The 13,986-nt window shown below is 44.7% G+C and overlaps 2 protein-coding genes across 2 annotated transcripts; one reads left to right on the top strand and one right to left on the bottom strand.

Moving 5' to 3' along the window:
• Positions 1-2,168: 2,168 nt before the first annotated feature.
• Positions 2,169-6,879, top strand: ldah (lipid droplet associated hydrolase). The gene is made up of 6 exons (XM_085391958.1): positions 2,169-2,732; positions 3,170-3,304; positions 3,378-3,547; positions 4,298-4,538; positions 4,883-4,965; positions 5,352-6,879. The coding sequence occupies exons 1-6, from the start codon at positions 2,615-2,617 to the stop codon at positions 5,589-5,591; spliced, it is 987 nt and encodes a 328-aa protein (XP_085248084.1). The 5' UTR covers positions 2,169-2,614; the 3' UTR covers positions 5,592-6,879.
• LOC146646269 (growth/differentiation factor 6-A-like) lies at positions 6,735-8,755 on the bottom strand. The gene is made up of 2 exons (XM_085392215.1): positions 8,596-8,755; positions 6,735-7,790 (listed from the first exon to the last, which is right to left on the bottom strand). The coding sequence occupies exons 1-2, from the start codon at positions 8,753-8,755 to the stop codon at positions 6,769-6,771; spliced, it is 1,182 nt and encodes a 393-aa protein (XP_085248341.1). The 3' UTR covers positions 6,735-6,768.
• Positions 8,756-13,986: the final 5,231 nt, after the last annotated feature.

The following is a 13,986-nucleotide window of genomic DNA, read 5'->3' on the forward strand; positions in this document are numbered from 1 at the left end:
TCATGAGTCACTGCGAGGGGAAACCACACATCTGCATGAAGTAAAACACGGGGAGATGCTCTTATACAATATCAGATGTCTGTGTGTCCGTGTGTGTGCATGCGTGTGTGAGTGTGTGTGGATGCGTGTGTGAGTGTGTGTGTGTGTGTGTGCATGCGTGTGTGAGTGTGTGTGCATGCGTGTGTGCGCGCTGCCATGACTGAGCTCAGACAAAACAAAGACACCTGATACGATGTGAATCTTTGTCAGTTCATCTGCTCCTCACGTTAGAACAATGGACCTCACGCTGCTGCCTTCATTACTTTATCTTCTCTGTTCTTCATCACTCGTCCTCCTCAGGGTCGCACACAGAGGGACACACAACCAGTCTCACTCACATCTTTGTGTGTGGAGTGTGGGAGGAAGCCAGGCAGCCACAGAGAGAACGTGTCATTTTTAACAACACACAGATACAGGGGGAGGCCACCTGTGACACACCTGTACCAGACCTGTGATTGATTATTGGGATATTATGTGTGTAACCAGTGACCGGCCGTGCAGCAAGCAGACCGTGGACTCAGGAAGCAAACATTTAATGCTGAGCCCTCGCAGGAAATCCAAACACCGGGAATTTTAGGAAGACAACGAGACACACAGCCATGACATTATGTATGAGGGATAACGAGGGAGAGGCAGCAGGTTGGAGCACAGCTGAGGATAACTAATAATGACTCAGGAGAAAGTTAAACTGAAGACAGACACAGAACAGCAACCACCAAAATACAACGGGGAGACAGAAGCAACTGAACGAGGAGAATCCAAAATCAAACAATGCAAAAGGTTAAAGTAACTTGAAGATATAAAAATGAAAAACAAGACCCTTAAACCCAAAAACTCAAACCTGGGCCCAGACCAGCAGACCAAAGCAAAGAACAAACCCTTCACATCTGTCTGGGCCGTGCTGGGCTCTGAGGGTGTAAGAATGAGCTCAGGATGAAACTAAAATAACCGGGATAAAACTGAAAGCACTTCGTGTGTGACGACAGCCACACGAGCTCAGTGTGTGGATCACTATTATTATCACATTCACACCAACGTGTTGCCAACACAGATGTCTGCTGAGGGCCTCTGTGAAAGTGACTGGCTTTAATATTAAACACTTCACACAAATGAATGTACATCATTTTGTGATGTTAAATCAGCTGATAAAAACTAAGGACTGATTATTTTTTTGTTTATTTCGTTTTTGCTGACAACATGTTTAATAAAAAGAGGGCGCAGGTTTAATAAGTTAGAGTTTCAGTCTGGATGCAACTGAAACAATCCCCCCAAATTTGTGTAATTTTATTTACAATCATTCACAAAGTTTTTCTTTATATTAAAATGTGCAAAAATGAGATAAATTGCAAAAATGAATGGCAGAGAGGAAAATTGCAAAGTTGCATTTTTCTTATTATTATCATAAAAAAAGGACGAATTCACTTCAGCACATGCATGTTGTATTTATTTGAAATTAATGCCAGTCATTTCTATCATTTATGCAATTTAATGTGAATTTAAAGATGAGATATTTATCTTCATGTTCATCTGAAAGTCTGGGATGAATATAAATATGTTACAGAAGCCAAGACGATAAATATGACTTATAAAAACTGAAATACACAGTATGACAAACAAAAAGGTAAATCTCATTACATAATAAACTGAGGAAAATAAAAATAACGGATAAAATCTTTTTTAAAGACTAACAATGAACAAAATAAAATAATAATTCTATTTTGGCGATTGTGGCTCAAGAGTTGGGAGTTCGCCTTGTAATCGGAAGGTTGCTGGTTCGAGCCCCGGCTTAGACAGTCTCGGTCGTTGTGTCCTTGGGCAAGACACTTCACCCGTTGCCTACTGGTGGTGGTCAGAGGGCCCGGTGGTGCCAGTGTCCGGCAGCCTCGCCTCTGTCAGTGCGCCCCAGGGTGGCTGTGGCTACAATGTAGCTTGCCATCACCAGTGTGTGAATGTGTGTGTGAATGGGTGGATGACTGGATAAGTAAAGCGCTATATAAATACAGGCCATTTACCATTTTAATTGTCATTTGGTACGTTCAAGTTAACAGCGGGTGTAGTTACACTCCGGGCCCGTGGGGGCGGTAATGAGCTGGAAACTGAACCGGCCAATAAAAAGAAGAAGCTGCGTTGCAACTGGCCAATCAGCGTGCAGCAGTGCGAAGCAGGAAGCGGTTGAAAGCGAGCAGCACCTGCATGGAGAGGATATCGTAGTACTTATTCGTAATTGTTCTGACAGGTAAACAGTTTTATTTACAGCGTGTCATAGTATCAGCTTCCGGTGTGACGTCAGCCTGTGAACGGTTTAGTTTGCAGTCTGTTAGCGGTTAACGGTGGTTGGTTAGTTAGATAGATAGTTAGTTAGTTAGTGGTTAGTTAGTTATTGGGTTTTCAGGTCAGTTAAAGCTTATTTTCAGATCTCAGATCAGCTGTTAGTGAGACACGTGACCAGCTGAAACCTGCAGCGTGAACACCTGCAGCTGTGAATGTGAAGCTCAGTCTGAACCTTTGATCAGACTGGAACCTTTGGACCTGCTGATACACCTGTGATACACCTGCGTGTCTCTCCTCGGGGCTGATGATGGACCCACCACACACAGACTTCTTCTACTGCTGCGGAGCCGCCACGGAGCTGCTCAGGTTTGGATCCTGCCCCCTAACCTCTGCACACAAGGTGCTCTTCCTCATCATCCCAGGTGAGCCCCGCCCACATCCACAGCTCAGCAGCACCTGTTGTGTTTCATACTTCCGGAGGAAGCTGTGCTCAGGAGTTCAAACATCAGGACATACCCTGTACTGAAGGAATACTGCAGTACAGCACAGTAATACTGTCGTACAGCTGCAGTATTGCTGTAGTACAGCTGCAGTATTACTGTCGTACAGCTGCAGTATTGCTGTAGTACAGATGCAGTATTACTGTAGTACAGCTGCAGTATTGCTGTAGTACAGCTGCAGTATTACTGTAGTACAGATGCAGTATTACTGTAGTACAGATGCAGTATTACTGTAGTACAGCTGCAGTATTACTGTAGTACAGGGCAGTCCTCTGATTTGGACTGTGACGTGCTCTGGATCAGGTTTGCGGTTACCATGGTTACCACAGGCCTCGCTGACCTCGTGCTGTCTGTCACAGGTAACCCAGGTGTGGTGGGCTTCTACAGGACCTTCATGCAGACGCTCCACAGCAGGTGTGGCTACCAGCACCCGGTGTGGGCCGTAAGCCACGCCGGCCACTGCGCTCCTCCGGCCTCCATGGACATGATCGAAGGTACGCACGGCTCTGCTCACAGGAGAGAGGAGCAGCTTGTTCGGGTGTTCTGACATTTCTATTCCGATTGCAGACGGCGCCTCAGCGGCGGAGGACGACGTGTTTGGTCTGGACGGGCAGGTCGAACATAAGCTGGCTTTCCTCAGGAATCACGTTCCCAGAGAAACCAGCCTGGTCCTGATTGGTCACTCCATCGGCTGCTACATCATTCTGGAGATGATGAAGAGAAATCCTGAGAGGAAGGTGAGTCATCGCAGTTCTCCGGTCTGAGGAGAAACCACAAATCGGCCTCGATCCACAAAAACACACAGCCTACAGCACGCACCAACACGCCTCCACCCAAACAGTGAAGCATGCAGGGACAGTGGACGGTGGACGTAGGGAAGGCTCCGGAGCTCAGACATGACCGTGCGCAGCGTGGTCGTCTCAGCCTGATCACATGATCAGCAGGACGGAGGCTCTGTGTGAGAACGAAACTAAAAACAAGCCAAATGAGTTTTTACTTATTGGGATCGTTTAATCCCGGAATACGACGGCCGCTCTGAGGTTTCTGTCATTCAGAAACGGAGACTCTTTATGTTTTTATTGTCGCTTATTTCATCCTTAGCCTGCTGCTGTCGTTCACAGCGGGAGTGCCACATGTTTGATTTGGCACGCCCTTCTTTTCTCTCCTCCTAGGATCAAACGGTTTGTTAGCCTTTGTTAGGTGAATGCGTACCTGCTACACCGCGGAGCGCTCTGTGGGGGTTTGTTGGAATCACAAACTCTGTCTTTGGAGCGCATGACCAGCTCGGATGGCGCCCGGCGAGATCCTGGCTGAGGGCACTGAGCCCTCCCTTCACTTCCCTCCCATCACTTTTTCAGGAAACGGATTAAATGACATGAAAATCCCCCTGCCTCTAATCCGGGAGTTTCCGCAGTTTGCAGCTTCCTGTCTCGGAGCTTTCTGTTGTCTGTCTGAAACCTTCTGTCTCCTCTCTGTTTTTAATGCAGGTCCTGAAGGCGCTGCTGCTGTTTCCCACCATCGAGCGCATGGCTCAGAGCCCTCAGGGGAAGGTCATGACCCCCGTGCTGTGTCACATGCGTTACGTGGTCTACCTGCCCCTCTTCCTGCTCTCGCTGCTGCCCGACAGGCTCAAAGTCGGCCTCATCAGACTGATGCTGGGGGGAATCCGCTCTCTGGACCTCACTGTGGTGCAGCCCACCCTGGGTCTGCTCAGTGGAGACTCTGCAGGTCGGCCATGCTTCGTTCTTCTGTGAGATATGCAGCGAGGGCAGATGCTTTTCAGACTGCAGACATTTGTCTTTGATAAGAAGCTTTTATGTGATAACACAGAGACAGAATTATGGAGAGAAACCCTGTCAGCACCAGAGGTGCCTGCAGAAAGGTGGAGGGGGGGGGTTTACAACATGCAGTGGCTGTATATTAATATACTGGGAGTGAAAGAGCTCAGTGCATGATGGGAATTCCCCCAGCAGGCTGGCAGCGGTTCAGATTTAACAGCCGAGGTTTGAAATGTTGAGTTTGCAGCGAGAGCCGGACCAGCTTTAACCTCTGTGGTTTGTTTCCACGTGCAGCCAATGCCATGTACCTGGGCGGGCAGGAAATGAGGAAAGTTCTAAAAAGAGATGACACGACTATCGGGAAACATCTCGACAAGGTAAGAAAAGCCCCGCCTACAAGAGGAGCGAATGAAAATGTAAGCCAGATACCCGTGCAGGTGATGTCGCCTTTTTATTAAAGACAGCACTTCTGATTGCTCACGCTTCACTTACTGCTCTGTTCTGTACACTTTGGACACTTTACCGACCTCATGACCTGACGCCGCTCCCAGCGCTCCTGTCAGATGTTATGGCAGAGCTCGGCGTCGGCAGTCTGACTCTGAGGGTCAAAGGTCAAACCTGTTGTTCCCCTGGTTGCGCTGAGCCGATCGGCCCTCTGCTGGCTGCAGGCTGGCGATCAGCTCATGGAGCGCTGCTTTGATCACACCCTCTAAAACCACGTTTCCCCTTTTCTCTCTGTCTGTCTGTCTATCTGTGCTTTCAGCTGATATTTTATTACGGAGCGACCGACCACTGGTGCCCGGTGCACTATTATCACGATATCAAGCGGGACTTTCCGCTCGGCGACTTCAAGCTGTGTGAAAACGGCTTCCGTCATGCCTTCGTGCTGGACGCCGGACGAGAAGTCGCCGAAATGGTGTTTGAATGGATCCGTGAAGATTTACGGAGCCGAGTTCCCGGTGACCAAAACACTTCATTCGGTGCCTCAGCTGGACGTTTGTAACGAGACCACAGAGCCGAACCAGAGGTTCACGTTGTCTTTGTGTAATAAGATGTGCAGGCGTGGAAGCTGTACAAGTTTGTGCTCAGTGAAAACACTAAACACAGCATCAGCCTTCAGGGGCCACATGCTTCCAACTCTTATATCCTGGCTAATCACATAAAAATGTACAACGATGGCATGAGGGCGCTCATCATAGAGACCAAACATTTATTAAAGTTTAGAAAATTTACAGTGAAATTTCAAAGAAGTCCAGATGAAGCCGCAGATGTGAGGAACAGTATTTTTAATGCATGTGAAATAACTGCTGTAATATTAACTGTTGTTTATAATTGTGGGAATAAATGAAAACTTAATTTATTAAACACACAGATTACAACAGGCCGTGTTACTGCTTCAGGTTAGGTCTGAAGATAAAGTTAATCCCACTTCAGGCTCCTGTAAGTGTGTCGCAGCATGAAGCAGTGAAAGCCTCGCTCTGTGTTCTCGGAGCAGATTTTATTTCTCTTTTCAATCTTTCCGATTTCCTCGCTGGTCGACCTCGACGGGTCCTCGATACCTCCCAGCTTAAAAATCTTGGAAAAGTTCCCGAGCACCAGTATCTACCGGGCCACTTTACAGGTGAGCACATGAAGGCGTGCGCTCATCACCGTGCAGATAGCTGTGGCTGCACGTCCTTCACGGTGAAGATCACGTGATGTTAATGCAGCTGGAACTGAACACCGGTCGGTATGAATAAAAACACAAACTGAAGCAGTTGCATCAAAACCATTTATTAATTTCTCAGTCAGTAAAAAGTGGCTGTGTGAGGGCAGGTACATGGTTATAGACTGAATGGCTGGTGCTGAGTTCAGTAAACTAACAATAAACACAAACTAATATTCCAGATGTGGTGTCAGATGTAATGAGGTGACGGGCATCTGTGAGACTAAAGCTTTGCTTCTTGGTTCATGGTGAGAAAAATCTGAATGCAGGAAGTGAGAGTTACAAATATGCAAATGGAGCAGAAATAACTTGATAACACGACTTCAGATGGCGAAGCATCGTCATCTATCAGAGGCGTATTTTCAGCTTGTTCTGCCGTGATTGGCCACAAAGACCAGAGCAAAAACACAAACATTGCAGGTGTTGCTCTAATCTTAGACCAGTACACGAGGTGAGCCCTGTGTTTGTGCGTGTGCTACCGGCACCCACAGCTCTCCACCACCATGTTCTCGTACTGCTTGTAGACCACGCTGCCGGCTGAGTCCATGTAGAGGATGCTGATGGGGCTGAGACTGGAGGGGACGCAGCAGCTGGGTGGGCTGAGATCAGGGTCCATGGAGTTCATCAGGGTCTGGATCACAGCGTGGTTGGTGGGCTCCAGGTGGGCACGCAGCGGGAAGTCGCACACGCCGTCGCAGCGGCGCGCCTCATAGTCCAAAGGGGCGATGATCCAGTCGTCCCAGCCCAGGTCTCTGAAGTTCACGTGCAGCGGTTTCCGGCTGCAGCGGCTCCTCCTGCCTCCTCTCGCTGCCCCACCGAAGGATCGTTTGGACAGAGCTCTCTGTCGATGCCGGCGGTTCTTCTTTACGTGTTTTGGAATAAGTTTCGGAGGCTTCGGGAGGCTAAATCCTCCGCCCTCGCTCTTCATCCTGTGCGTCACCTCTCCGAAAAGACTGTCGGCAGTGTTGGTATGCCAGAAAGCCACCAGCAAAGCTTTCTCCTGGGTTGGGCAAGGGGTGCGACCCAGCCCCAGGACCAGCGGGTCAGCCACCTTGTTGGTCAGTTCAGAGAAGGCCAGGAGATGGAAGCAGGCCTGCTGTGGCTCCAAAGGATTCCTCAGATGGGCCTTCATGCCAGACCACACGTCAAACACCTCCCACCTGGGAAGACCACCACCCAAAACCTCGACAGTTCTGGAGTCCAGCAACTGTCTCTCCGAAGAGCAGGAGTACAGGCGGATGTCGTAAAGGTTTCCTCCGCTTGTTAGGGTGGGTCGAAGGTCTGCCAGAGGCTTCCTGAGGATTCTCAGCTCGGCCTCCACCAGCTCTTCCATCCTGGCCAGGCTGGATAAGTCGAAGACGTAACGCTGGCCGCTCTCCCATGATGGAGGATCTGTGGATAGGAGGAAAGTAAAGGTAGAGCACGCAGCATGTAACTTTATGTGCAGGTCTGAAACCTGACCCAACACTGGTCTTTGGTCACATGTGGGACTCAAGCCTCAGTCTTCAATACAGCTCTTTGGCTCTTCATAGGATGTCACCTCTAAGTCTTTATGGCATTCATCAAAGTCAGTGATAAACATCATAAAGGGAACTGGGTGATGTTAAACAGGAATGATATTTACAAATGTCATTCCTGTTGTTAAACCCGTTTAACAAAAACAGGAAGTTGAGAAAGAAATGCACTAAAATGCTGCTGAAATGATAAAGCTGATGTGTTGGTGTAGGTGGATTCATTCATGGATTTCAAATCTATTAAAAGTTTTTCAGGCTGACTTAGGGGAGGATTTAGATAATTTGAGATAAATTATCAAATTTTCAGGAGCGGAACCACGCCTCCAAACACGCCCCTTCTGGCCCTTATCTATATGTGACCGACACCCCCACCCCCCGTTCTACAAGCTGTTCGTTCTTGCTTTTGTGTAGAATCAGAAAGCAAAGCAGAGCTTTCCCCAAACCACAGCTCAGTTCATGTCTAAGCCGTTCACCTTTGTCTACTGAAACGCTGTCAAACCGAAAATGAGGACGAGAGCCCAGCGAGTGAATGGCAATGAAAACTGTAAACTTGGAGATGAGACCTTCTGATGGTCACAACATAGCAAAAACCCGCATAAATAATCACTTCTACTAACTTTAAATTCTTTACTAACTTTAAAAATCAGTGATACATTTAGTAATCTGTGTCAACAATGGAAATATGGTTGTTTAAAACAGAATAACACCAAATATAGATGTAATAAAACTAGAACATTCAGTTTTTTAGGCAGGATTTTGAGGGAAAGTGAATTAAATTGGTGTCAAACCTTGTCCTTGGTCCACAAAACTTGTAACTGTGTTAGCAGCTCCTGCTCCGTCTGAAACATCAAAGTCTCTGCTTTGAGGTTTGGACAATGTTTGGTATAAAAACACCATGTAGTCGTGGAGGACCACCGAGCCGTTAACTGACCGATCTCTCCTCATCATGCTCGTGTTCGCGCCCCACTGCGAACTGGACTGCAACGCTCCGGTCCACTCTATCCCGACCCAGAAAGCAAAGCAGAGCTGAAACAACACGGGTCGGTCCATCTGAGGTGCTGTCCTCAAGTTAAATGAAGAGCTTCAGGTGGGGGTGAGACTGAGAAAAATCCCCTCTGACTTTCATTCAGAGGATCATCTTCATGTAGATCGTCTGTGTACCTGCATGCAGGTGTACAGGTAGACAGTGCCCCCTGCCAGCTTTGTAGATTAATAGACATGTGTCACATTAAAGGAAAAATGACTACAAGGTGTTTTCAAAAGAAGTTCCATTTTATGCCTCAAAACCAGCTTCAGTGCTCCCGGCATTGATTGTCTAACACTCAGCTGGATCTAAGCATTTCAGAAGAAAACCCCTCCTTTGGTTTAACATGTAACTCGAACCTACAGCCATGCAGAGCCACTAACGCCTTCACTGTGAGCATCAGACTTTTTCCTAATTTATAAAGAATGCATTCTGAATGTTTGAATCCTAGGTTTTGTTGATCAACACAGACTCACTTTGGAATGTAGTTTTATACATTGTATCTTATTAACCCTGCCTTTTCAATACACTGCACTCGTCATATGTACAGTAATTACAAATATTTCACAATTTAAAATTATTTTAAATCGTTATTATTTTATTATTATTATTTCTAACTTTCATGATACAACACAAAACATGAATACATTAAAAAATATATCTTTACATGAATGTACTGCTCAAAAAAAAAAACAAAAAAAAAACGTTGTATCAAGTCAGTAAAGCTCCTGGATCAAAATCAGAATACTTTATTAATCCCTGAAAAAATGATGTGGTTACAATTGCTCCAGGATGATAAGGACAATAACAGACAGAACTAAATTAAATGTCTTGATGCATTCTCAGTCATCCAGGTAACTAAATCCCCAAAAGTTGATTCTGTTCATCTGGACGTAGCGTTTTCAGTGGGAGAAACGTTTCGTCACTTATCCAGGTGACTTCTTCAGTCTCAGCTGACTGCAGGTTTCCCCAATCTTATAAACAGTATATTTGCATAATGACTGAGGGCTGGTTTCAGTCACCATCAGTGATGTGAGTGTTGGGAGTGGCGCATGGGAAGTTGTCAGGTATTATGATTTCTTTGCAAAATTAACACAAGATGCGACTCAAATCCTGCGTTGAGTAAAGATTTTTTTTCTTTTGTAATTCCAGATTTGGTTAGTTCAAAGATAAGAATTTGTATAATTTTTGTGATGAACAATAATAATTTTGAAAATTGAATTGATTGCAATAAGCACTGTTTTCATAAAACAGCTGCAGCTTTCATTGCAGCACATGTGGTACGTTAACCTTTGTACGGTTTTCATCAGTTCATTTTGCAGTTAACATGTGAACATGTTGGATGATCTGTCTGCTGTCACTCGAGGGGGCTGAGGTCTGAATCTGAGGGCAGCTCCTGTAATCACAAAGAGAACAGAACCATCAAACTCAGATATAAATTTTATCCCTCAAAATTGAAATAAAGCTGATTCTTCTGTCCTCACACACTCAGGATCTGAAGTTGTTCTCTTACATTTTTTTCAGTATCACAGTACACTACAGTACTTTAATCCGTACTTCCTGATTAATGAGTTACTGAAGTACAAGCTTTTAAATAAATGTTACTGTCTTTACAGATGTGGCAAGAGACTGAAAACATACTGTTGTTTGCACATCTTTAATATTCAGCTTTGCACAGGAGCTGCAGCAGGATGCGGCCTGTTGTTTTTACAGTATAATACTTGTAATAAAAGTACAGTAACAGTAATTAGTGACTGAGCAGCCCGGCGCGTTTCTCTTGATTTATTTAGTAAATTCATTCACCTGCACAGATTAGCTAAACGAACCCTGACAGCCGAGTTCTCATCTTAGCTAGCTAGGTCTCAGGACCGAGCTAAGGACGGTAGTTACTAGAGATGGCACGATACCACTTTTTTATGTCCGATACCGATTCCGATATCATAAATTTGGATATCTGCCGATACCGATATGAATCCGATATAGTGTGTTTTAATCAACAAAACTGTTTTTTTAAATATCTTGCTGCATTTTGTGTAAGTTCATACTCAAGTTTAAAACAACAACTACACTAAAGCTATTCTGTTATACCTGTATGCAAAAAAAAATTTCATAGTTCAGCAATACTGATCAATCTAATAAACTTAAACCTACACCATCCTCCCTATTCTGGTATTTTAAAGAGTACTTAGCATAAATATTAAGCAACCTAACTAATAGGGTTCCAACTCCCAGCAACAACAAAAATAAATAAATAAAAAATAGGGAACCACCCCTCACGCTCCACCTCATGATGCTTAATCGACGTAATCAACCTTAATTTGATGCAGTGTGGAAAAAAATGCACAGAAATCAATTATTTTTCAAGAAATATTAAATAGATTCAACATCTTTCTTCAACAAAATTGCAGACTGCACAGATGGTACCTTCCCAAAGGAAAAAGTACTATAGCTTACTAGGGTATATATATTAGACTTAATAGTTACTATATACAGTAATGGACTTCTATTCATTTTACATCAAATTAAAACTTTGGGTGTCAGATAATTATTTATTAAAAGCTCGACATTTTAAATGAGAATAAGAAAGAAAAGTATGTCTTTGTGCCCCCTTTTCCCTGTTCATGCCCTATCGGCCCCCCTGGCTAAACTTTGCTAGATCCGCCCCTGCACAGTTACCAGCCGTCAGCTACGTAGAAAAAGATCCTCGAGTAGAAAGTAATATTAAATACATTCTAACAACAGCTGATCAAGCTTAAACGTGGTTTCCTCTTTCTGGTGCAAAGTGGGCCAAAAGCAAACCAGAGAGACGGACTCGCTACAGAAAAGCCGATCAGCTGATCATTAAGCAGTTTCATGATTGAAGTAGCAGCAAGAAGAGGCAGTCGCTCCATATATCGTTTGTTAAGCTTAATGCAGGAATGCTTTACAAACATTCAGAGATGGACTTACACACTTGCTTTACTTCTCTCGGGAATAACTTTGTCGGAGATGAAATGCCGGGTTGCTAGCGAAGCTCCAAATGCTATCCAGACCACCGACAGGTCCCGCATGCCACAGCCGCTCTATCACGTGATGCATACTGCTCCGACATGCTAACGTTCTGAGGTGAGTTACAAGTTTTGTGAGGTGCTTTCGTGATATTTAATGGATCGGATTACATTTTTTATTTTTCTCCGATATCCGATCCAGTAATTTAGGTCAGTATCGGACCGATACCGATACGTAATATCGGATCGGTCCATCTCTAGTAGTTACTAGTGATGTGACGTTCTTCTGTATCGAGGCTTCGAAGCTTGTGTCGAGTAATGGAGGGGGCGTTTCCGCGATGCGCGTATCGAGACTTGCTTCATTTATGGGAGGAGCTGAAAATGATGACGTCCGAAGCCTCGCTGCCCGGCTGTACCACGTGACTGGTTCACGAAGTGGTTCGAACTTTGCCGCGAGCTATGACAGCGATACAAACCCCTCAGACTTCAGTCAAAATGTAGGTGTTTAATGGAGAGTTGCGGTTAGTGAGAGTTTGGAGACAGTTTGGAGGTTTATGAGAGTGAGGAGAGAAAGTTAGGAGAGAATGGAGCCAGCTAAGAAGAGGAGGATGTCCTCCCCTGTGTGGGAACATTTTGATTTTATTCCTCCCAACAAGCTATGTAAATTTCTACAGAAGATGTATTTTCATAATACTGATGGTGCAATACAATTTATGTTAAGCGGCTTTACTTTTGTACAAGGTGAAGTGTTTGCTATGTGCCAGGGAGCTGGGATATAACAGCAACACCTCATCCATGCTTAGGTGAGCCATCAAATGCCATGATAATATAGCATGCAGTAATGTTACTAAATGATATAACAATATTATACAGCTGTAATAAGTTACGTGTGTGATATTTATATTTGTGCTTTGTCTTTATTGTCTTTCCTCAGGAGAACAATCTCAAATAGATTAAGACCTGGTTAGCATGGTGATTGAGGACTCCCAGCCATTTAGCATTGTGGAGGACAAAGGATGTAAAAGATTTGTTAAATTATTAAATCCTAGCTATGTTCTCCCCACTAAAAAGGTCATAAAAAAATTTAGTTTTTACAGAATAAAATGTGAACAGGCAGGACTGAGGCCTCAGTGTGTAGCTGTCCATACCTCAACGTTACAAAAGCACAACCACTGTCCACACCCCAACCACACCTCACCTCACAGTAAATGATCATTTCCATTTTAAGCATTTCCAAATAATCATTTTCCATACTGCCAGTATAAATATACACAGTATACTGCATCATTACAATATAAATGTTTTACACACTCCTTTTGTTGTTGACATTTACAGGCTGTGTGCAAAAGGCCACACTTCAAATTCTTGCCAACTAATATTTTTACGTCCAGTAGGTGTCCTACTAGAGCAAATGAAGCTTCAAGAAGCTTTGTGCTGGGGTGAACCAATTGAATGAAAAGCTTCAGTGCTTCATCTGCCCATCACTAGTAGTTACGAATTAGCTTACAAACACGTTTAACTTACCGAAAAAGTGCAGCAGGGCCTCGGGTCCTTCAGTCGGGTAGTCCAGTTTACTGAAGAACACCTCAGGCTGTCAGGTTAAAACACTCTGTCGTGTTTTCGTAGCGTAAACGCTGGCCCTCCTCTCAGAGCCTACGCTCTATCTGCTATTCTCGAACAGAGATACGCAAGTTTCTCCGTGACTGCAGCTGCCGGTTAAAGGTCTTATGATGACGTTTCACCCCAATTTAACATCACCGCGGTAGGAGTTAGAATCAAACTTATGGAAGAGGAGACCCCTTGAACATAAATCAGCGTAATGAGAACTATTGAAAACAAAAGAAAGAATCTTTGGAAAAAAATTTTCTAAGGAGAATAAATTTTACTTTTTTTTTTTTTAGTTTAGTCTGACCCCGGTCCCATCCGCTACCATGGAGGAGGCGGGGTTTATGACCTATACTGCAGCCAGACACCAGGGGGCGATAGAGACGTTTTGGCTTCATTTTTGGGGAGCTGTCATGTCGTCATGTGAGTGAAGTTGGCCCCCCCACCTTCTTCAAATCCAACAAAAGTGGTATCAAACGTTTGTGCTACGTTTGTGCTGGTTTGTGCTGCAAAAATTTTCGTTTGTGCTACTATCATTTTAAAGATATTAATAAAAATTTCTA

Source organism: Rhamphochromis longiceps, linkage group LG19, assembly GCF_057381845.1.
Source record: "Rhamphochromis longiceps isolate RC_006_pf linkage group LG19, R_longiceps_female_GT1.1, whole genome shotgun sequence".
NCBI classification, from domain to species: Eukaryota; Metazoa; Chordata; class Actinopteri; order Cichliformes; family Cichlidae; genus Rhamphochromis; species Rhamphochromis longiceps.